Here is a 22482-nt window from a genome sequence, read left to right as displayed (position 1 = left end):
TAAAGTTGCATACACACGCACTACAGATGCAAACGATGGGTCCCGTTGGGGGGTTAAATAATGCGTGCACCTTTAGTAGAATAACTGCTTTCACTCATTTTGAATAGAAGTAGTTCTTTAAAAAATAAAATCTCTGAAAGGGACGGGGGAACAGTCCATGTGAACCGGCCCTTAGTGACGCAGGATTGGAGGACGGCCAGGCAACTTGCATAGTTCAAAGGGAAATAAATATGGCAGCCTCCATATACCTCTCGATTTGGTTGGAGTGGTAGAGATGAGAGCTTTTCAGTTGGGTTAGTACTGCATACTGCAGCTATAACTTTTTTTTTTTTTCTTACTGCATCACATTAAAGTGTATCCTGTGCTTGGAGTTTGCTGGTAACTTCACACTTTTTGACCACTACCAAAATGAGATTATTGCTAGTTAGTGCTGGCTATTGGCTACTAGACATTGTCAGTGAGATGCAAATACATTTTCACTTGATTGCAAATTGTATACACGTAGTCCCCGGTTAACGAACGAGTTAGGGACTGTAGGCTCGTTCTTAAACTAAATCCATTCTTAAGTCGAAACTCTGGGCCATCACTGTCCCCTTTTGCCTCCAGTGTCCCTCTCTGTGCCTGTTTGGCCCCCTGTACCTCTCTGTCCTCTCTCTGTGCCTTTTTTTTTTTTTTTGTCCCCCACTCTGTTTGTACCCCCTCTGTGCATCAGTTTGTACTTCCTCCTTACCCTTGCTTTGCCCCCTCTGTGCCTCCGTTTGTACTTCCTCCTTACCCCTGCTTTGCCCCCTCTGTGCCTCCGTTTGTACTTCCTCCTTACCCCTGCTTTGCCCCCTCTGTGCCTCAGTTTGTACTTCCTCCTTACCCTTGCTTTGCCCCCTCTGTGCCTCCGTTTGTACTTCCTCCTTACCCCTGCTTTGCCCCCTCTGTGCCTCCGTTTGTACTTCCTCCTTACCCCTGCTTTGCCCCCTCTGTGCCTCCGTTTGTACTTTCTCTGTGCCTTCGCTTTGGCCTGCTGAACTTGCCTCCCTACGAGTCCAATGCTGTCTGTCCTCTCTCTGCATCCAGCTCCCTCTAGCCGCGTACAGCACCGCTACTGTATGTTATGTGACATACAGGAAGCTGTATGTCACATGACATAAAGGAAGCTGTACTGTACGTGGCTAGAGGGAGCTGGATGCGGAGAGGAGGACAGACAGCGTTGGACTGGTACGGAGGTGAGTCCATTGCTGCTGCACGCGCTGCCACTTGGGGGAAGTTTGAAGCTGCTTCTTCGAACTTCCCCCACGTGGAAATGACGTCATCGCGAAAGGGTCACGCCGTTGGTATCGTTGGGCGTTCGTAACCCGAGGACTACCTGTATTTCATCAGTAAAATAATCTGATTAGTCCAATTTAATGTTGCCTACTAGGGATGGTCAATGAGATGCAAAAAGTTGATGCATGATTATTCAAATATATGCAACTATAATGTAGACCAGGGGTGCCCACTGGGCTCTATTCTCAGTCACTTCCCGCATGCAGCAAAGGACATGCAGGAAGTTACCGTCCAAAACAAGGGCAAGGTCACATTCTCAAAATTTTCTGCATGTTTTTTCCGCATGCGATAAAAGTGCAGAAAATGTGCGGTGTCAATGCGGAAAAAAATCTGCAAAAGTTGGTATATTCCGCAAACAATCCCAATCCACAAAACATTTTAGGCGCATTATTTCAGCAGTATTTACTTTTTTTTTTTTTTTTAATCACCTACAAGTAGTAGGTGATATTTTCCGCATCCCATTGATTTCAATTAAGTCTGGAGGCTTAAAGAGAATCTGTATTGTTAAAATCGCACAAAAGTAAACATACCAGTGCGTTAGGGGACATCTCCCTATTACCCTCTGTCACAATTTTGCCGCTCCTCGCCGCATTAAAAGTGGTTAAAAACAGTTTTAAAAAGTTTGTTTATAAACAAACAAAATGGCCACCAAAACAGGAAGTAGGTTGATGTACAGTATGTCCACACATAGAAAATACATCCATACACAAGCAGGCTGTATACACCCTTCCTTTTGAATCTCAAGAGATCATTTGTGTGTTTCTTTCCCCCTGCAGCTATCTTCCACTGAAGTGTCAGGCTGTTTCTTCCTGCAGAGTGCAGACAGCTCTCCCCATATGTAATTCCTCAGTATGTGAAAGCCCAGCCAGCTCAGAGGACGATTTATCCAGCTTGTAAAAGATAATAGAGCAGAGAGAAGCTGCACTAATCTAAATAACACACAGGCAGTGTGCAGAGAGGGGCCTGGAAGGGGGAGATTCATCACAGAACCACAACAATGAAGAACTTGGCAGCCTTCCAGACACAGGCTGACAAGTCTGACGAGAGAGATAAGTTGATTTATTACAGAGATGGTGATAATAGAACGTGCTGCAGTAAGCCAGAACACATTAGAATAGCTTTTGGAACTTGTAGGATGATAAAAAAACAGGATGCAATTTTTGTTACGGAGTCTCTTTAAGGGCTGTGCTTGCTGGACTTTGATTTTTTTTTTTATATCTTTTTTTTTTTTTTTTTTACACTTTTTCATGCAACCTTTTTTACCGCATGTTTCTCGCACGTTTAATGGCTGTTTCCGCATCTTTTTTACCTCATGCGGAACATTTTAGTGAATGCGGGAAAAAGTTTTTGCGGAGTTTACTACTAGCTGAAATTTTGCGGTAATATTTTGCGGTGATTTGGCCTCTTTGAGAATAGAGCCCATTGTGTAGATCGCGATCTACTGGTAGATCGCAAAGTACTTCATGGTAGATCCCGACCACACAAAGCTTTCCATTCTGTATACACAGTTGTGCACCTAAAATTGTACGTAAGTAGATCGTTGTGACTTGCTAATTTTTAAAGTAGCTCACTAGCTGAAAAAAATGTGGGCACCTTTGATGTGGACCAATCATCTCAGGTTAATAATAACTCGAGCCTTTCACACGTTTCTCCAGAAGTGCTTGCATTTTCCTTGTTTTGAAGTTTGGGGACCTTTTGTCTAGCCCAGTGATCTGCAAACTTGGCTCTCCATCTGTTAAGGAACTACAAGTCCCACAATGCATTGCAGAAGTCTGACAGCCACAGTCATTTATAAAGGCAAATGCATTGTGGTCCTTGTAGTTCCTTGCCAGCTGGAGAGCCAAGTTTGCAGATCACTGGACTCTAGCCATTAATCAAATGTGTTTTTGTAGATGTAGCCGAGTATTACTATATTTTATGTCAACTTAATGTTTGCTACTTTTTGTTTTTCAGGAGTGCCGAATTGCTCATCCGATTGTAAAATGCACCTACTGCCGATCAGAATTCCAGCAGGAAAGGTAAGGATGTTCAGTGTGACTTGCAAGTGCTGCACACTCAATGTCAGATCTTTGAAGGCTGGATGGTGCGTGCAGTGGCTGGATGGTGCGTGCAGTGGCTGGATGGTGCGCTGGTTAAGGGCACTGCCTCTGACACAGGAGACTGAATCTCGGCTCTCCCTGTTCAGTGAGCCAGCACCTACTCAGTAAGGAGTCCTTGGGCAAGACTTCCTAACTGTTACTGCTTTCTGAGCATGGCCTAGTGGCTGCACGTCAAGCACTTTGAGTCCGACTGGAAAAAAGCGATATACATATGTTAGCATTATTAAATATTGTGGACTTTTTAATATGGAATAGATTCCATCACAGAGACAACTGAATAAGTTAGTGTTCCAAAAGAAATTCAGTCTCTGTTTAACCTCCCTGGTGGCACATTTCAGACCCTAAAATCAGGGAAAAATCATAATGCCAGAAAGCCAGTAGCAGCCCTAGCACTCGCTCACCTCCTTGGGCTCCAGCACTGCAATTTTCCCTCAGCCCTCCAGGAGGCGCTGTAACTCTGTAGTTAGAGCAGTGACGGGGATCTCACCAGAGTGATTCAGAACCTCGGAGGACAGGAAGCAGAATAGCTACCAACGTCTGGATCCCCGGGTGGTGAGTAAAAAAAGCTCGCTGCAGGCTATACTCTGCACAGAGCTCCCAGCATAGCTCAGGCTTACTGCCAGGGAGGCTTTGCACCACTATTGTCTGCTGAGTGCAAGGGTTCTGCATGTCCTTAGGGCTCTTTCACACAGGAGCCATTTCCTGCACGCGTTGAATAGCCTGCGGTTTGTTGTGGTGCGCCGCTGATTAGTGGCGGTAGTAATTAACCCGACGGCGAAACGCTGGCTCCCAGTGGTTCAAAGCTCCTGGGTGCGTTAAACAAAAACGCCGCGTCGGGTGTGAAAGTTAAAATTAAAGTCTATGGACTTTCATTTTACCTAGGGTAACGCCAAGTTTCGGCTTTGTGTTACACCGCAGAAAAAGGGCTCTAGTGTAAAGGAGCCCTTGTGGCGTCAGAATTGTTTGAATATGTATAGTTCGAACCAGGGGTGGTCAATGGGATGCAAAGAATTCCGAGATCCCACAGATCCGTGCAAAAAAAAATGTGCGACTTAAATTGAATCCCACCTTGGCTTCATTTGGTTGGTCCTTATTTTATTTTTTAAGCCATGTCAAAATGTTGCATCTATAGAATTTGTTTGCATCTCATTGACTATCCCTGAGGCCCCAACAGGAGGTTAAACTTCACGCTTGCCGAGCAGGTCAGTGTTCATCTACTGCCTGCCTGCACAATTCAGAAGCAATTTCATTGCAGGGGTAGTAACACCACTTGTTTCAAGCTCTGACACATGGTGGCATTACCTGGTGGCAGAGGAACGTGACGTCGCGTCTGAGCACGGCCGCAATCATCTTGTGCTATTGGCCGGGGGTTGGATACTTGGTACTGAGCAAGAACACCATACTGTAGAGACTGCTGCTAATAGGAACTGTTTGTAAACCATAGGAAGCAAGGGTTCCTCAAATCTCTGCAGGGTAGCAAATTCAGTAATGGATTACAATCATAGGGGCTGATTTATGAATGCTGCCATGCGCAAGCTGCGTGGGTTAAAGGGACACTGTAGGGGGGTCTGGGGAAAATGAGTTGAACTTACTCAGGGCTTCTAATGGTCCCCCACAGACATCCTGTGCCTGCGCAGCCACGCCCCAATGCTTCGGCCCCGCCTTTGGTACACTTCTGGAATTTCAGACTTTAAAGTCTAAAAAACCACTGCGCCTGTGTTGCCGTGTCTTCACTCCCGCTGATGGCACCAGGAGCGTACAGCGCAGGCCCAGTATGGTTTGCGCCTGCGCCGTGCGCTCCTGGTGACATCAGGGGAAGCGAGGACACGGCAACGCAGGCGCAGTGGTTTTCAGACTTTAAAGTCTGAAATTCCAGAAGTGAACCGGAGGCGGGGCCGGAGCATCGGTGAGCGGCTGCGCGGGCACAGGATGCTTGCGGGGGACCATTAGAAGCCCTGGGTAGCTTCAACTCCTTTTCCCCCCGACTCCCCCCCCCTCCCTCACACCCCCACAGTATCCCTTTAAAACTAGCGAGCACAGACTACATGCGGTCCCGTCAGCATAGCGTGCGCTCTTCACTTACACGCGACCGTTACCACCGTCACGCGATGGTCTTGTAGCGTGACCACAATACTTCAACAGCACAGCTGCTAACATAACGTAGTAGCGGTACTGAAGTATCACGGTCACTCTACGAGGCTATCGCATGCCCATGGCTCAGGAATCTCCTCTGCCACGGCAGAGCAACAGTCCAGTGTTCTCACAATGCTCTTTTAGCCAGGTGCTCCACCCGGCTAGTTTTGGTGAGCACTCGACTGTCATCGGCTCACCTCGTCCTATGCTGTAAGCAGAGTTGCGCAAAGAAGCACCAGCCTTGCATTCTTTCATATTGACCCACCCGGCTATCTTTTCATGCCACCCAGCTGGAAAAAAATTTCTGGGGAGAACACTGCAGTCCCTATTTCATATATTAGTTTCACCTTTTAGGTTGAATTACTGAAATGGACTTTTGCAAGATATTCTTATTTTTCGAGTTTAACCTGTAAGGGCTCTGCTTCAAAAGGCATTCAAATTTAAAGATTTGCAGTGTTCTCCCCCGAAATTTTTTCCAGCTGGGTGTCATGAAAAAATAGACTGGTGAGATGAGAGAATGGAAGGCCAATGCTTTTCTGCACAACTCTGCTTACAACAGAGGAGGAGGAGGGGAGCCAATTACAGCCGGTTGCTCACCGAAACTAAATGTACATACACACGTCGGATTTCTCCAAACGACCGGTCATTTGGACGTCAAATTGGGTATGTACAAACGGACGTTCAGACGTTGAAACGACTGATCGTTCTGAAAAATCTGACGTGTGTACGCACCTTAAAACCTGGGGAGTACACTGGTTTGGTACACACAATGCATGCTTCAAACTGACATCTCATATATTTTTTTTTTCCACAGTAAAACTAACACCATATGCAAGAAATGTGCCCAAAATGTTAAGCAGTTTGGAACGGTAAGATTTTTTGTTGTCTCATTGATTTGCTTTTAACGTAACTGTTGTCTTGCACAAGTTGTGATTCCTGTCTGTGCCAGAAGCATACACCCGGGCAGGGCGCAGCACTCCCCACACGTAACCTATTCTAAATCGCTCTCTCAGCAATAATAATTAGCAAAGGTTATACAGTACGCTTGCCAGAAAGTTGTTCTATCAGAATAATTGGGTCAGAAACGTTAATGTAAATCCTCATGGTGACATACAGCTACTAACCCTCCAGTTCTGTGTACTTCCTACTACTTTAGATTGTAAGCTCGCAAGGGCAGGGTTATCCTCCTAATGTTTACGGTTTTGTCGCAATACTTGTGCTGCTAGAGACTCTGCTGTACATTTTTTGGTTGTACTCATGTTCCCCTTCTCGTCTTACTGTGCTTTGTAAAGTGATGCAGAATATGCTGGCGTTATATAAATATATCAGATGCTAATAATTGGAGCAATTGTATGCTAATCTTATGCACATTTATGCAGCTTGGGCTGATAAATGGACTGATTTAGCAAGTCAGGATACAAAAAAAGAAAACGCACCCTTTCCTGCTCTGTTATGTGCGGGTTTTTTTTTCCGCTTATGCGTTTTGCATGCATTTGTGGTTCGCATAAATAACGCATATGCGTTTTGTATGCATTTACAATGCGTTTCTATATTGCATTTTATGCAAATTACTAGGAAGATTACAGGAAGCGGAAATACAAAACTTCTTTTGAAAAAAGCTGACAAAGCACAGTGCATTGCGTTCCCATTGACTTTCATTATGTGCGGTTTTGATTATGCAACAAAACAGCGGTTTTAAAAATGCACGCGTACAAGACGCATATGCGTGTTTTTTTTTTTTTTTTTTTTTTTTTTTTTTTTTTTTTTTTCATGTGGTCCATATACTTCCATTAACGGCAAAAATGCAGTGATTTCTGCTTGCATTTCTGTGAAATACCTATGAAATCGCCGCGGGGAGACTTGGGCACAGAATACAGCTGCTATGTGGCTAATCCTGCACAAGTCCCGGTGGCATTAATTACTATTCCCCCTCCAGGGCCACGTGGATGGTAGGGAATGATGTAATTTGGCTTTCAGCTATTGCTGGAGACCGAATTACATTGTTTTAAAAGTAACTTCAGCTCCGTCTTCTGACTCCGCTGAAGTTACTCACTGTGCGCCGCTATAGCCAACATTCCTATAACGGTCTATGGCAGCGCCAACTGCACCCTGTGCTGTTATTACAGCGCTCGCAGTTCCTGTTTTCGTTCTGATGCTAGCATCTAAAGTGGCTGGATAGTGCTCTGGTTAAGGGCTCCGCCTCTGACACAGGAAACCTGGGTTCCAATCTCGCCTCTTCCTGTTCAGTTAGCCATTTACTAGGAGACCATGGGCAAGACTCCCTAACACTGCTATTGCTTATAGAGCGCATCCTAGTGGCTGCAGCTCTGGGGTCTTGAGTCTGCCAGGAGAAACACAATACAAATGTTATATATTGTAAGCCAGCTGTGGAAGGGCAAGAATGGCCTCTTGTCATGTACTTTGTACAAAGCATGTTACAGTGAGCCTGAAGAGATTTTAAAATGTAAAAAAAAAACTTAGAGGGGGAAGTCTCAGGGTCCTATAGAGTTTTCCTGTTCCTCTCCTGGTTTCCTCCTTCCAGCGCTGACTCCCCATTAGCAGTCTATGACCGATGGGTCGGGGACTGCACTCTTGTGCCGCAGGAGGCTTCAGTAGTCCGTGTTCTCTCAAAGATGGATGGTTCTATAGAGCGCTCTCAAGCATGCCCAGTACAGAGCCACCCGTCTCCGGGAGCAAAAAAAAAAAAATGCTTGCGCTTGGCTAATGTATTTGAATGGGATGGAGCACACCAGAGCAATTCATTTTGTTTGTTTTTTTTTCCCCCTCAAATGCAAACACAGATCCTGCAGCATTTTTGCTGATTTCTGGAGTTCATCTGCCTCATTAAGTATAGGAAAGTAGAAAAGGGCTAGTTTCCAAGCATTTTTGTTACAGAAGCTGTTAACGTATAGCTCTGCTGTAACGATATATATAAAACGCTACACCGAAACGCTCCAAAAATTGCTAGGCATACATAGAAAATCAACTCTAAGGCCTAGTGCACACCAGAGGAGTTTTTCTGAGCGTTTTGAGTTTTTAAATCTGCTGCTAATGTTATCCTATGTGTCTGTGCACACTGCAGCAATGAGGTTTTGTAAAAACCCCATAGCATTACATTGGGAAGAGCTTTTAGAGGTTTCAAAAGCTCTTCCCAATGTAATGCTATGGGGTTTTTTACAAAACCTCATTGCTGCAGTGTGCACAGACACATAGGATAACATTAGCAGCAGATTTAAAAACTCAAAACGCTCAGAAAAACTCCTCTGGTGTGCACTAGGCCTTAAACTCCTGCGCGCTCTAAAAATGTATTAGTAGCAATCACAATAAAAACAATTGAATTATATATAAGGCACTTAATAGTGCCACACCACATAACGGCACCCTCCAATTGACAGCAACTCGCAGCACACCACAGTACCACATACACACCCTCTGCATACAGTCACTGCAGTGACAATCAGTGCCCGTCCTTGGATTATTAGCTTGTGGATCCACTTGGCTTAATAAAAAAAATTCCTCCATAGAATATTTCATTAAAAAGGCCCTCTTCTGGGCATTCACATCCACCAAAATAAATTGATTTGGCAGTTCATGCACATTTAAGCCTCTTCTTATAACATTATTCATGGAATGACCCACGTGTCCCCGTGGACAATGGACATGAATTAGTCCTCGCGGTTCTTCTAAAACAAACCCTTCAGATGTCGGTGGGTTAATAGTTGACGGAGAGCCGCTACAACTGGCGCGGACCGTAGCGGTTCTATGATTAATGTGATTGCTACTAATACATTTTTATTTTATTTTTTTAAGTTTTCAAAGATTACTACAATTTGGGGTAGTTGTGGTATACTCCTTTCTGCCATTCTTATATGTGAGAGCGCTGCAATTACTAATAACATACATAGAAAATCACTAGGTACATGCCTAGAATCACCCTTAAAAAATCTCTTCAAAAAGGGCGGTTGTTGGTGTGCACTGACCCGATCTGCTTTTTATTTCAAAATTACTTCAGGTTAGCTTTAAAGTGAAACTCCAGTGAAAATAATGTAATAAAGTGCTTCATTTTTACAATAATTATGCTATAAACCGCTATTTACCACAATGCAACAAGGTTCACAGACAGGAAACTGCCAGGAGTACCACAGTACTCAGTTTCTTGTGGGAGGGGTTTCACCACAATATCAGCCATACAGAACCCCCTGATGGTCGGTTTGTGAAAAGGAATAGATTTCTCATGTAAAAGGGGGTATCCGCTACTGATTGGGATAAAGTTCAATTTTGGTCAGTTTCTCTTTAAGTTTGCAGGTTTTTTTTTTTTAAAGAGAACCCGAGGTGGGTTTGAAGAATATTATCTGCATACAGAGGCTGGATCTGCCTATACAGCCCAGCCTCTGTTGCTATCCCAAACCCCCCTAAGCTCCCCCTGCACTCTGCAATCCCTCATAAATCACAGCCATGCTGCTGATAAACAGCTTGTCAGAGCTGGCTGTGTTTATCTCTATAGTGTCAGTCTGCTGCTCTCCCCGCCTCCTGCAGAACTCCAGTCCCCGCCTGCATCCCTTCCCTCCCTGCTGATTGGAGGGAAGGGACGGGGGCAGGGACCAGAGCTATGCAGGAGGAGGGGGAGCAGCTGAGACTGACACTACACATCAGGGCCGGGCAGAGGCTGAAGAGGGTGCCGTTATGTGGTGTGGCACTATTAAGTGCCTTATATATAATTCAATTGTTTTTATTGTGATTGCTACTAATACATCAGGGCCGGGCAGAGGCTGAAGAGGGAGCCTCAGGGCACAGTGTAGGAGGGGGCGCACAATTCATTCTGCTGTCATTCCCAATTGTGTTTGAAGCACAATGAAATAAGGAAAGGGCATACATAGCAGTGACTGCAAGCCAGATAACTAGAGATTAAGGTGTTGGGGATTTTGGGGGCCCTAGGGCACCTCTTAGTCTAATAGAAATTAGTGTGTGATGGCTGGGGAGGGATGGAGGGGCGCACTTTGCTGTCTCAGCCTTGGGTGATGAAGGACCTTGTCCCGGCTCTGCTACAGATGTAAACACAGCCTCACAGCACGGCTGTAATTTATGAGGGATTGCAGAGTGCAGGGGGACCTTAGGGAGGTTTGGGATAGCAACAGAGGCTGGGCTGTATAGGCAGATCCAGCCTCTGTATGCAGATAACATTCTTTAACCACATAACGACCGCCCCCAGCCGATGGGCGGCGGCAAAGTCTGGGCCCAAACAACCGCAATACGCCCATCGGCGGGGGCGGCTGCGGGAGTGGCTATGCGGCGATCGCGTCATTCGTGACGCGATCAGCCGCCGGGGACTGGCTCCGCCCCCCGTTCGCCGTAACCCGCCGGCCGTTCGGAAGCGCCGGCGGGTTACTGGCATCCGGATCGCCGCTGCAACAGTGTATAATAGGCTTTGTAATGTATACAAAGCCTATTATACTGGCTGCCTCCTGCCCTGGTGGTCCCAGTGTCCGAGGGACCACCAGGGCAGGCTGCAGCCACCCTAGTCTGCACCAAACACACTGATTTCCCCCCCCCCCCTGCCCCCTGATCGCCCACAGCACCCCTCAGACCCCCCCCTGCCCACCCCCCAGACCACTGTTTGCACCCAGTCACCCTCCTAATCACCCATCAATCACTCCCTGTCACTATCTGTCAACGCTATTTTTTTTTTAAGTCCCTAATCTGCCCCCTACTCCCTCCTGATCACCCCCCCACCCCTCAGATTCTCCCCAGACCCCCCCCCCCCCGTGTACTGTATGCATCTATCCCCCCTGATCACCTGTCAATCACCTGTCAATCACCTGTCAATCACCTGTCAATCACCCGTCAATCACCCCCTGTCACTGCCACCCATCAATCAGCCCCTGATCTGCCCCTTGCGGGCAATCTGATCACCCCCCCACACCAATAGATCGCCCGCAGATCCGACATCAGATCACCTCCCAAATCCATTGTTTACATCTATTCTCTCCTCTAAACACCCACTAATTACCCATCAATCACCCCCTATCACCACCTGTCACTGTTACCCATCAGATTAGACCCTAATCTGCCCCTTGCGGGCACCCAATCACCTGCCCACACGCTCAGATTGCCCTCAGACCCCCCCCTTATCAATTCGCCCGTGCAATATTTACATCTGTTCTCCCCTGTAATAACCCACTGATTACCTGTCAATCACCCATCAATCACCCCCTGTCACTGCCACCCATCAATCACCCCCTGTCACTGCCACCCATCAATCAGCCCCTAACCTGCCCCTTGCGGGCAATCTGATCACCCACCCACACCAATAGATCGCCCGCAGATCCGACATCAGATCACCTCCCAAATCCATTGTTTACATCTATTCTCTCCTCTAAACACCCACTAATTACCCATCAATCACCCCCTATCACCACCTGTCACTGTTACCCATCAGATTAGACCCTAATCTGCCCCTTGCGGGCACCCAATCACCCGCCCACACCTCAGAACGCCCTCAGACCCCAGCCCTGATCACCTCGCCAGTGCATTGCTTGCATCTATTTCCCCCCTCTAATCACACCTTGAGACACCCATCAATCACCTCCTGTCACCCCCTAGCACACCTACCCATCAGATCAGGCCCTAATTTGCCCCGTGTGGGCTCCTGATCACTCGGCCAAACCCTCAGATCCCCCTCAGACCCCCTTCCGATCACCTCCCCAGTGCATTGATTGCATCTATTTTCCCCTCTAACCGCCCCCTGAGACACCCATCAATCACCTCCTGTCACCCCCCTAGCACTCCTATCCATCAGATCAGGCCCAATACATCCTGTCATCTAAGAGGCCACCCTGCTTATGACCGATTCCACAAAATTTGCCCCCTCATAGACCACCTGTCATCAAAATTTGCAGATGCTTATACCCCTGAACAGTCATTTTGAGAAATTTGGTTTCCAGACTACTCACAGTTTTGGGCCCGTAAAATGCCAGGGCAGTATAGGAACCCCACAAGTGACCCCATTTTAGAAAGAAGACACCCCAAGGTATTCTGTTAGGTGTATGATGAGTTCATAGAATATTTTATTTTTTGTCAAAAGTTAGCGGAAATTGGATTGTTATTGTTTTTTTCACAAAGTGTCATTTTTCACTAACTTGTGAGAAAAAATAAAATCTTCTATGAACTCACCATACCCCTAACGGAATACCTTGGGGTGTCTTCTTTCTAAAATGGGGTCACTTGTGGGGTTCCTATACTGCCCTGGCATTTTAGGGGCCCTAAACCGTGAGGAGTAGTCTAGAAAACAAATGCCTCAAAATGACCTGTGAATAGGACGTTGGGCCCCTTAGCGCACCTAGGCTGCAAAAAAGTGTCACACATGTGGTATCGCCATACTCAGGAGAAGTAGTATAATGTGTTTTGTGGTGTATTTTTACACATACCCATGCTGGGTGGGAGAAATCTCTCTGTAAATGGACAATTGTGTGTAAAAAAAATCAAAAATGTGTCATTTACAGAGATATTTCTCCCACCCAGCATGGTTATATGTAAAAATACACCACAAAACACATTATACTACTTCTTCTGAGTACGGCGATACCACATGTGTGACACTTTTTTGCAGCCTAACTGTGCTAAGGGGCCCAAAGTCCAATGAGTACCTTTAGGATTTCACAGGTCATTTTGAGACATTTGGGTTCAAGACTACTCCTCACGGTTTAGGGCCCCTAAAATGCCAGGGCAGTATAGGAACCCCACAAGTGACCCCATTTTAGAAAGAAGACACCCCAAGGTATTCTTTTAGGTGTATGATGAGTTCATAGAAGATTTTATTTTTTGTCACAAGTTAGCGGAAATTGATATGTATTGTTTTTTTTTTCACAAAGTGTCATTTTCCGCTAACTTGTGACAAAAAAAAAATCTTCTATGAACTCACCATACTCCTAACAGAATACCTTGGGGTGTCTTCTTTCTAAAATGGGGTCACTTGTGGGGTTCCTATACTGCCCTGGCATTTTAGGGGCCCTAAACCGTGAGGAGTAGTCTAGAATCCAAATGCCTCAAAATGACCTGTGAATAGGACGTTAGGCCCCTTAGCGCACCTAGGTTGCAAAAAAGTGTCACACATGTGGTATCGCCGTACTCAGAAGAAGTAGTATAATGTGTTTTGGGGTGTATTTTTATACATACCCATGCTGGGTGGGAGAAATCTCTCTGTAAATGGACAATTGTGTGTAAAAAAAATCAAATAATTGTCATTTACAGAGATATTTCTCCCACCCAGCATGGGTATGTGTAAAAATACACCCCAAAACACATTATACTACTTCTCCTGAGTACGGCGGTACCACATGTGTGGCACTTTTTTGCACCCTAAGTGCGCTAAGGGGCCCAAAGTCCAATGAGTACCTTTAGGATTTCACAGGTCATTTTGCCACATTTGGTTTCAAGACTACTCCTCACGGTTTAGGGCCCCTAAAATGCCAGGGCAGTATAGGAACCCCACAAATGACTCCATTTTAGAAAGAAGACACCCCAAGGTATTCCGTTAGGAGAATGGCGAGTTCATAGAAGATTTTATTTTTTGTCACAAGTTAGCGGAAAATGACACTTTGTGAAAAAAAACAATTACAATCAATTTCCGCTAACTTGTGACAAAAAAAAAAAATCTTCTATGAACTCACCATACATCTAACGGAATACCTTGGGGTGTCTTCTTTCTAAAATGGGGTAATTTGTGGGGTTCCTATACTGTCCTGGCATTTTAGGGGCCCTAAACCGTGAGGAGTAGTCTTGAAACGAAATTTCTCAAAATGACCTGTGAAATCCTAAAGGTACTCATTGGACTTTGGGCCCCTTAGCGCAGTTAGGGTGCAAAAAAGTGCCACACATGTGGTATCGCCGTACTCAGGAGAAGTAGTATAATGTGTTTTGGGGTGTATTTTTCCACATACCCATGCTGAGTGGGAGAAATATCTCTATAAATAGACAATTGTGTGTAAAAAAAATAAAAAAATTGTCATTTACGGAGATATTTCTCCCACCCAGCATGTGTATGTGTAAAAATACACCCCAAAACACATTATACTACTTTTCCTGAGTACGGCAATACCACATGTGTGGCACTTTTTTGCGGCCTAACTGCGCTAAGGGGCCCAAAGTCCAATGAGCATCTTTAGGCTTTACAGGGGTGCTTACAATTAGGCACCCCCCAAATGCCAGGACAGTAAACACACCCCACAAATGACCCCATTCTGGAAAGTAGACACTTCAAGGTATTCAGAGAGGAGCATAGTGAGTCCGTGGCAGATTTCATTTTTTTTTGTCGCAAGTTAGAAGAAATGGAAACTTTTTTTTTTTTTTTTTTTTGTCACAAACTGTCATTTTCCGCTAACTTGTGACAAAAAATAAAATCTTCTATGAACTCACCATGCCTCTCACTGAATACTTTGGGATGTCTTCTTTCCAAAATGGGGTCATTTGGGGGGTATTTGTACTATCCTGGAATTTTAGCCCCTCATGAAACATGACAGGTGCGCAGAAAAGTCAGAGATGCTTGAAAATGGGAAAATTCACTTTTGGCACCATAGTTTGTAAACGCTATAACTTTTACCCAATCCAATAAATATACACTGAATGTTTTTTTTTTTATCAAAGACATGTAGCAGAATAACTTTCGCGCTCAAATGTATAGGAAATTTTACTTTATTTGAAAAATGTCAGCACAGAAAGTTAAAAAAGTCATTTTTTTGACAAAATTCATGTCTTTTTTGATGAATATAATAAAAAGTAAAACTCGCAGCAGCAATCAAATAGCATCAAAAGAAAGCTGTATTAGTGACAAGAAAAGGAGGTAAAATTCATTTAGGTGGTAGGTTTTATGACCGAGCAATAAACCGTGAAAGCTGCAGTGGTCTGAATGGAGAAAAAGGCTCTGGTCCTTAAGGGGCGAAAAGACTGTGGTCCCGAAGTGGTTAAACACACCTCGGGTTCTCTTTAAAGGATAATTATTTTAAATAACCATTTAATTATACTTGAAGCTTCATACATGGTACTTATATTTTTATTTTTTCTCTGACAGCCCAAGCCGTGTCAGTACTGTAACATTATAGCAGCATTTATTGGCACAAAGTGCCAGCGTTGCACTAACTCAGAGAAGAAATACGGCCCTCCTCAGACCTGTGAGCAATGCAAGCAGCAGTGTGCGTTTGATCGGAGGGAGGAAGGGAGAAGAAAGGTATGTTGGTGATTTTGAAATTACAAGTTGATGATGTGTAGGAATGAGTATAAGAAATTACTTTTTGCTTGCCTAGCAAAAACACTGCGATGGTCAGGCTACAGTCCTCATGTACTTTTAGCTATGTTGTAGAATCAGGTTTCCGATGGCTACAAATGCTTTGTTATACACCAGATTCCATTTTTAGTGCAGAATCCATTTTCTTGTCCACTCTGTTGCTGGTCTATCAAGATAGGCGCAAAGAAAACTGGAAAAAGTGGTACAGTAGCCCAGAACAGCCAGTCACGATTTAGTCTGTCACTTGGGGTTTTGCAGAATTTTTCGCCTTCCTAAAACAGAGAGTATTTGTGAGAATTCAGCTTTAAGTGAGTAGCTTTGGTTTCCCATGATGCATCATCCCTTTATGCCTCTGAAAGCCACACTGCACATGCAGAACCACAGGTGTATAGTGAGCCGATAGAGCATGCATGTGGTTCTGTAAAATTTATAGGCTCAGGATGTACCCGCGGTTCTGCCCCATGCGTCTGCCAGCCTCCAGTCTGTGTATACTGGTTATTGCCATTTCCTGTGCTATTTTGCATCCACTTGTGTGGGAAACGAGCTTTAGACTGTGATGGATGGACATATGACTGTTCTAGAGATTACAGTGTGAGCACCTCTGAGGACAGTCAGTTGCAGGACTACGTACTCTGTAACATTCTGCAGATGATGTCAGTGCTGTATAAATACAAAATAATATGGTAGGACATTAGATTGACTATTTTAGGGATTAGATTATGAGCTCTTATGAGGACGGTCAGTGACGTGACTATGTACTCTGTAAATTCCTGCAGAAGATGTCAGTGTTATACAAATCCTAAATAAGATAAGAAAAATTGTGATTTTGTGACAATAGTCACTAGTGGTAATATGTATGTCTGCCCATTCTAACGTTCTCTGTTTGATTCCCACGTTCTTCACTCGGTTAACTGAAGATTCTTGTTCCTGTGTGCAGGTTGATGGGAAGCTCCTGTGTTGGCTTTGCACACTCTCCTATAAGCGAGTCCTCCAGAAGACAAAGGAGCAGCGTAAAAGTTTGGGCTCCACCCATTCAAACTCTTCTTCCTCTTCTCTCACCGAGAAAGACCAGCATCATTCTAAACACCATCATCACCACCACCACCATCACCACCGGCATAGCAGCAGCCACAAGTGAGTTTCGCTCCTGTTTGAAAACTGATCTATATTTGTTTTGCATAAGCTAAAATTATCCACAGAGCTCTATGCAAAGTGACAGTTTGATGTGCTTCTACAAAGTGGGTGACGGTTTAAAATTTGGTTACCAAACCTTATTTATGTCTGCATCATATTGAAAACTAGAGATCAGTGTTTGTGCGTTTCCAGGCGACAATACTCGATTCCACCTAAACCTTTAGAGGAGCTGTCAGCCATACTATCTCAGAAAAAAACACATAAGTAGATAAATACTTGCATAACAACATAAGTATCTAGTTCAAAAGTAAAACAGTATGGAATGGAAGGAAAAAAAGAGGATTTGATAGGACCCGCAGTGTCTCTGCATACTCCGACACTCCAACGTCTTGTATCAGCAGTCAAGTCAGCACCATCCAGAAATTATTACGGTAAGCTCTTTTATTGATAAAAGGATAGAACAGGCATTACAGCGACAGCATCGCTGTTTCGGTCCGCAGACCTTTTTCAAGCTGCATCAGGCAATGTAATTACCTGATACAGCTTGAAAAAGGTCTGCGAACCGAAACAGCGCTGCTGTCGCTGTAATGCCTGTTATATCCTTTTATCAATAAAAGAGCTTAATAATTTCTGGATGGTGCTGACTTGACTGCTGATACATAACAACATATGTATTGCACTGTCCACGTTTTGATTTTAGTGATTTTTCTACAGTAAAAAAAGAGAAAATCCTTCTTAGCATTTCACATTTTAACTGGCTATTTTGAAGCCAATCCTGATGTTTCCTCCCTTACTCTCTTCTGCCTTATTTGCCCGCCCTTCATTATAGAAAGTGCATTGTCTCAGCATGAGGAATATTGGCCAATCAAAGGGGAACAGAGGTGCAGGAGGGGAAAATGGAAGGGAAAGGGGCTTCAGCCAATCGGGCTGCATTAGTTACGTCTGAGAGGAAGTAGAGCAGCTAAAAAAGGACAACCCAGCATGCCCTTCAACTTCCTTTGTGTGTACCAAATAAGAGTCAGGTAAACTGGGGAATGATCATTTATCAACAAGAAAAGTAAGTGATTTTAACTTTTGGATTGTCTGGTTAGCATTCTTATTACTTGTTTACCAGATAAAAATAAAGAATTGACTTGATACCCGACAGATACACTTTAAAGGAAACCTGTAGTGAACAAACTTGCCAAGATAGAGGGAATCCAGAGGCTTCACAGTCTCCCCCCCCCCCCCCCCCTCCTTCTTGCCATTCAGTACTGCAACCCCTGCAAGTTTGTTGCCTGACAGTCCTGCTAACCCTCTGCCTCTAATACTTTTAGCCATAGACCCTGAACAAGCATGCAGCAGATCAGTTGTTTCTGACAATATTGTCAGATCTGATAAGACTAACTGCAGACTTGTTCCTGGTGTGATTCAGACACTACTGCTGCCAGGCAACTGGAATTGTCTCATTGACCATCCCTAGCCAGTACAAAGGTGCTTTTCAGCGGGTACATTAGTCGCACACTTTCATTGCTGCTGTGGTGGTCATTTTTGCTTTAGCTGGCAAGGGCTCTAACAAAAGTCTGAGGAGGAGGACTTGAGCAGGGATCTGGACGCTGGAGAGGCTGTTGGTACAAATGAGTAGTTGCAACAGGGCTTTTTATTTAAATTGGTTAAAAAAAAGCTTGCCTTCTGCTTTCATTTGCTTACTTCACCATTGCTAAATGTCAACATAATGGAAGAGTAAAAAGATTGACATTGACTTTGTTTTGTTTCTAGACTTGGTAGTCTCAGCCCAGAAGCAGACCAGGGAATTTGGAAACCAAGGTATGTCCGACTGTTACCTGTCCTTTCCTTCATGTAATAAAGTAACTTCTAGACTGCTTCCTGCCTCTTCACCCCTTCTGTATAGCAAGCCAAGAGGCCCGCACACTCACTGCAGACCACAAGTGTCGAACTCCAGGCCTGGAGGGCCAGATCCATGCCAGTGTTTAGGATGGACTGAGAAAGAAAGGAATGTGTTCTACCTGATGGACCACACCTTTCCTGATTCAGACCCATCAATTCATTTGAGCTGTATCAAAAATGTGTGAGGATCTCGGCCCTCGTAGGACCGGTTTGACATCCCTGCTGTAGACCAAGTCCACTTTTATTCAAAAATCGTGATACAATTCCATTCCATAGACAGATTGGGGGGGGGGGGTCCTCTTTGTCTAGGTTACACAGAATGGTGAACCATTCAGTGTTTTACAGTGAGTGTGGGGATCTCTTGGATTACTTGTGGATTACTGTATTGGCCCTGCACCTCCTTAGTGGTGTGCAATTCTTCTGCATGTGGATTTACCTTCTGCATAGCAGACTGGAGTGCCCCCATACAAATTACAGCCCTCCTATACCCCTTTCTTGACCATGCTGTTGTGCTTCAGCCCCTTAAAACTTGTGGGTGGGGCCCACTGGCTACATAATGGCAACAACATTTCCATATTTTGCTTTCTAAAGACGTTCCTTCTGTCAGACCTCTGGTGTGCTCAAAGTAGCTTCCCGTCCCAAAATGAATACTTACTCCCATTGTGCTGGAAAGAATCACCACCTTGCTTGGTCAGATGGGTGTTTAGCAGCTGATAGCCCCTTTTTGTATGCTGACTGTCCCATTCTTTGGTGAAAGAGAACCCGAGGTGGGGATCGTACAAAGAAATCTATACACAGAGGCTGGGTCTGGCTATAGTGCCCAGCCTCTGTTGCTAGGTGAATCCCCGCTAAGTCCCCCCTGTGCTCCGCTCTCCCGCATAAATTACAGCCATGCTGGCAACACACAGCGTGTCTCAGCGGGCTGTATTTACCTCACTAGTGTCACTCACGGCGCTCCCACGCCTCCTGCAGAGCGCCAGTCCCAGCCCACGTCCCTTCCCTCGCCGCTGATTGGAGGGAAGGGACGCGGGGGGGGGGGGACCGGCGCTCTGCAGGAGGCGGAGGGAGCGGCGTGAGTGACATTAGTAAGGTAAACAATGCCCGAGAGCGCGGCCGTAATTTATGGGGGAGAGCGAAGCGCAGGGGGCACTTAGGGGGGATTCAGCTAGCAACAGAGGCTGGGCACTATAGCCAGACCCAGCCTCTGTGTATGATTTCTTTCTAAGATCCCCACCTCGGGTTCTCTTTCAAGAATATGCAATGATCCACTGCATACGGTATCTGGGAGGCAGACTGCATCCTTTGGATAAAAATTGACATAATCCTGTATTAACTCGGAAATATTTGCGTCTCATTAATCATCCATAAATTACACTTGATTGGCTGCTATAAAACAATAAAAACAATTGTCATAATTCGATGTTTTAGATCTGTTGTTGCTGCTTTTGTGGTCTTAAGGGGTTTGGAGGTGTTGGAATACAAAGTGGGGTCTGAATATACAAATCCTCTCCTGCATGTTGATCATGCGGTTTAAACCCAGCAGAGTGCATTGAGATTGCACAGTGTTGGCTGCCTGGTCTGACCGCTTTCTGCACTAGATGTTGTTCTCTGTATAATCCTTGATAGTGTGTGAATAAGGAAAATGTATCTCTTGTCATAAACTAAAGCTCACAACCTGTACACTCTGCCTACATCATATCTTTCCCCTTTATATTCCAGTCATAAATCCACTACAGCAATCCAGAATGAAACTCCAAAGAAAAAGCCCAAATTGGAATCCAAGCCATCTAATGGAGACAGGTAGGTTTAGTGCTCTTTTACCAATTCTTATCATGTGGTCGTATTGGGACGCAAATGTCGTAAAAAAAGAAAAAAACAATTAAAGTATTATGTCTGCTATTATACAAAACGTGTCTGAGGTGACATCATAGGCGTGTATGTACAGTGTCGAGCACACAAATAACTACCGTATACTGTTCCTTTTTTTTCTTTTTTTTTTTCTGCCTGAGAGTTAAACATCAGGTCTGTAAGTGACAGGTTTTTCTCTAGTTGGGAATAGGTGTACTATAGCCCTAGTGGACTATACCTTAACACTCGCTGATAAGGAAATACAGGCATAAACTACTTTCCTAACAGAGAACAGCTTCTGAATGCAGGGGATTAATAATAAAGGTCAATACCTCATAGATTTTGGTTTAGAAACTCAACTGTGAGAACAATATAATGTTTATCTTATCAGTTTTTCACCTCGGGGGTTTACTTTAACCTCCTTGCCGGTCTAAAACATCCGGCAAGGAGGCAGCGCCGCACTTTTTTTTTTTTTTTTTTTATTTATTTTTTTAAATCATGTAGCGAGCCCAGGGCTCGCTACATGATAGCCGCTGAGCAGCGGCATCCCCCCTTCGGCGATCAGAGTATGCAGGAAATCCCGTTGAGAACGGGATTTCCTGCAGGGCTTCCCCGGTCGCCATGGCGACCGGGCGGGATGACGTCACCGACGTCAGAGGGAATCCCGATCCGCCCCTTAGCGCTGCCTGGCACTGATTGGCCAGGCTGCGCAGGGGTCTGGGGCGGCTCGGGGTAGCGGCGAATTGGCGGCGATCGCGTACTACACGCAGCTAGCAAAGTGCTAGCTGCGTGTAGGAAAAAAAAATTATGCAAATCGACCCAGCGGGGCCTGAGAAATCCTCCTGCGCAGGTTACCCCGAACTGAGCTCGGGATAACCTGCAAGGAGGTTAAAGCGGATCAGAGATGAAAAACTAACTATAACAAGTAACTTGTCTTTATATCTTATGTAAAGCTTAGATTACACAGCCTATCTAGCTGCATACAGCTTCAACAGTTTAAGATGACTTATTCCTGTGATACAATGAGTGGCCATGTTCTGTTTGTCATCATTACACAGGTAATCGGCAACTGCATCTCCACCCCTAAGCCTGTGAAAAATTCACTCCCCCCTCCCCTCTGCCTCTGAAATTTCTGGCTAGTAACCTCCTCCTGCCCAGACTGAGCTCCCATAAGCCCTTGCTACATAGGTCTGAGTGCCTTGGCGTTTTGGAGAAGCTGTGGGCGAGGCTTGTTTAGTTTATAGGGAATTAGAGTATTAACACAAAAACAAAAAAAGTATTTGGCTTGAGGAATGCCCTATAAACTATATGTAAGGAACACAATTATGCAATGTATAAAAGTTCGTCTCGGATCCACTTTAAGATCCTTTGACACATGTAGGAGCCTTATTGCCTGGCTCTCTCTGCTTTACTTGGGAGAGATGGTTACCTACTAGCCTTAAAGACCATATACTATCAGGGAGATTTAAAGAAATTGCACTTTTGTTGAATAAAAAAAGACTTTTTGTATTTATTGCATGGACTGACAAACCCTGGTAGGTTGCATACTTCCTTGATGTGCCTGTCAGATTCAGCCATTTCAAAGTATTCCTAAAAGAAATGGCACATTGCTTCCATTATAACATCCTGCCAGTGGTTCTTACACTAGATATTCAGGTTGGCCCGGGACTTGGTCTCCATGTTCAGTTTCGGCCCACTTTGAGTTTGATGCCATTGCTCTAATGCTTGGAACACAAGGTGCAATTTCCCGACAAATCAATGTGAATCAGACGATTTGCAACATTTTCG

General features: G+C 44.9%; 1 protein-coding gene across 2 annotated transcripts in view; it reads left to right on the top strand.

The window, feature by feature from the left end:
* Positions 1-22482, top strand: part of FAM76B (family with sequence similarity 76 member B) — a 42780-nt gene that overhangs the window by 3114 nt on the left and 17184 nt on the right. For both annotated transcript variants that reach the window (XM_068264923.1, XM_068264922.1), the window contains exons 2-7: positions 3271-3335; positions 6364-6418; positions 15613-15768; positions 16763-16959; positions 18718-18765; positions 20566-20646. In XM_068264923.1, coding sequence (XP_068121024.1) covers positions 3271-3335; positions 6364-6418; positions 15613-15768; positions 16763-16959; positions 18718-18765; positions 20566-20646 — 602 coding nt within the window. The remainder of the gene's footprint in view (positions 1-3270; positions 3336-6363; positions 6419-15612; positions 15769-16762; positions 16960-18717; positions 18766-20565; positions 20647-22482) is intronic.

Source organism: Hyperolius riggenbachi, chromosome 2, assembly GCF_040937935.1.
Source record: "Hyperolius riggenbachi isolate aHypRig1 chromosome 2, aHypRig1.pri, whole genome shotgun sequence".
Lineage (NCBI taxonomy): Eukaryota > Metazoa > Chordata > Amphibia > Anura > Hyperoliidae > Hyperolius > Hyperolius riggenbachi.
The sequence above is the reverse complement of the archived record's forward strand: the minus strand, read 5'-3'. Positions and strand labels throughout refer to the sequence as shown.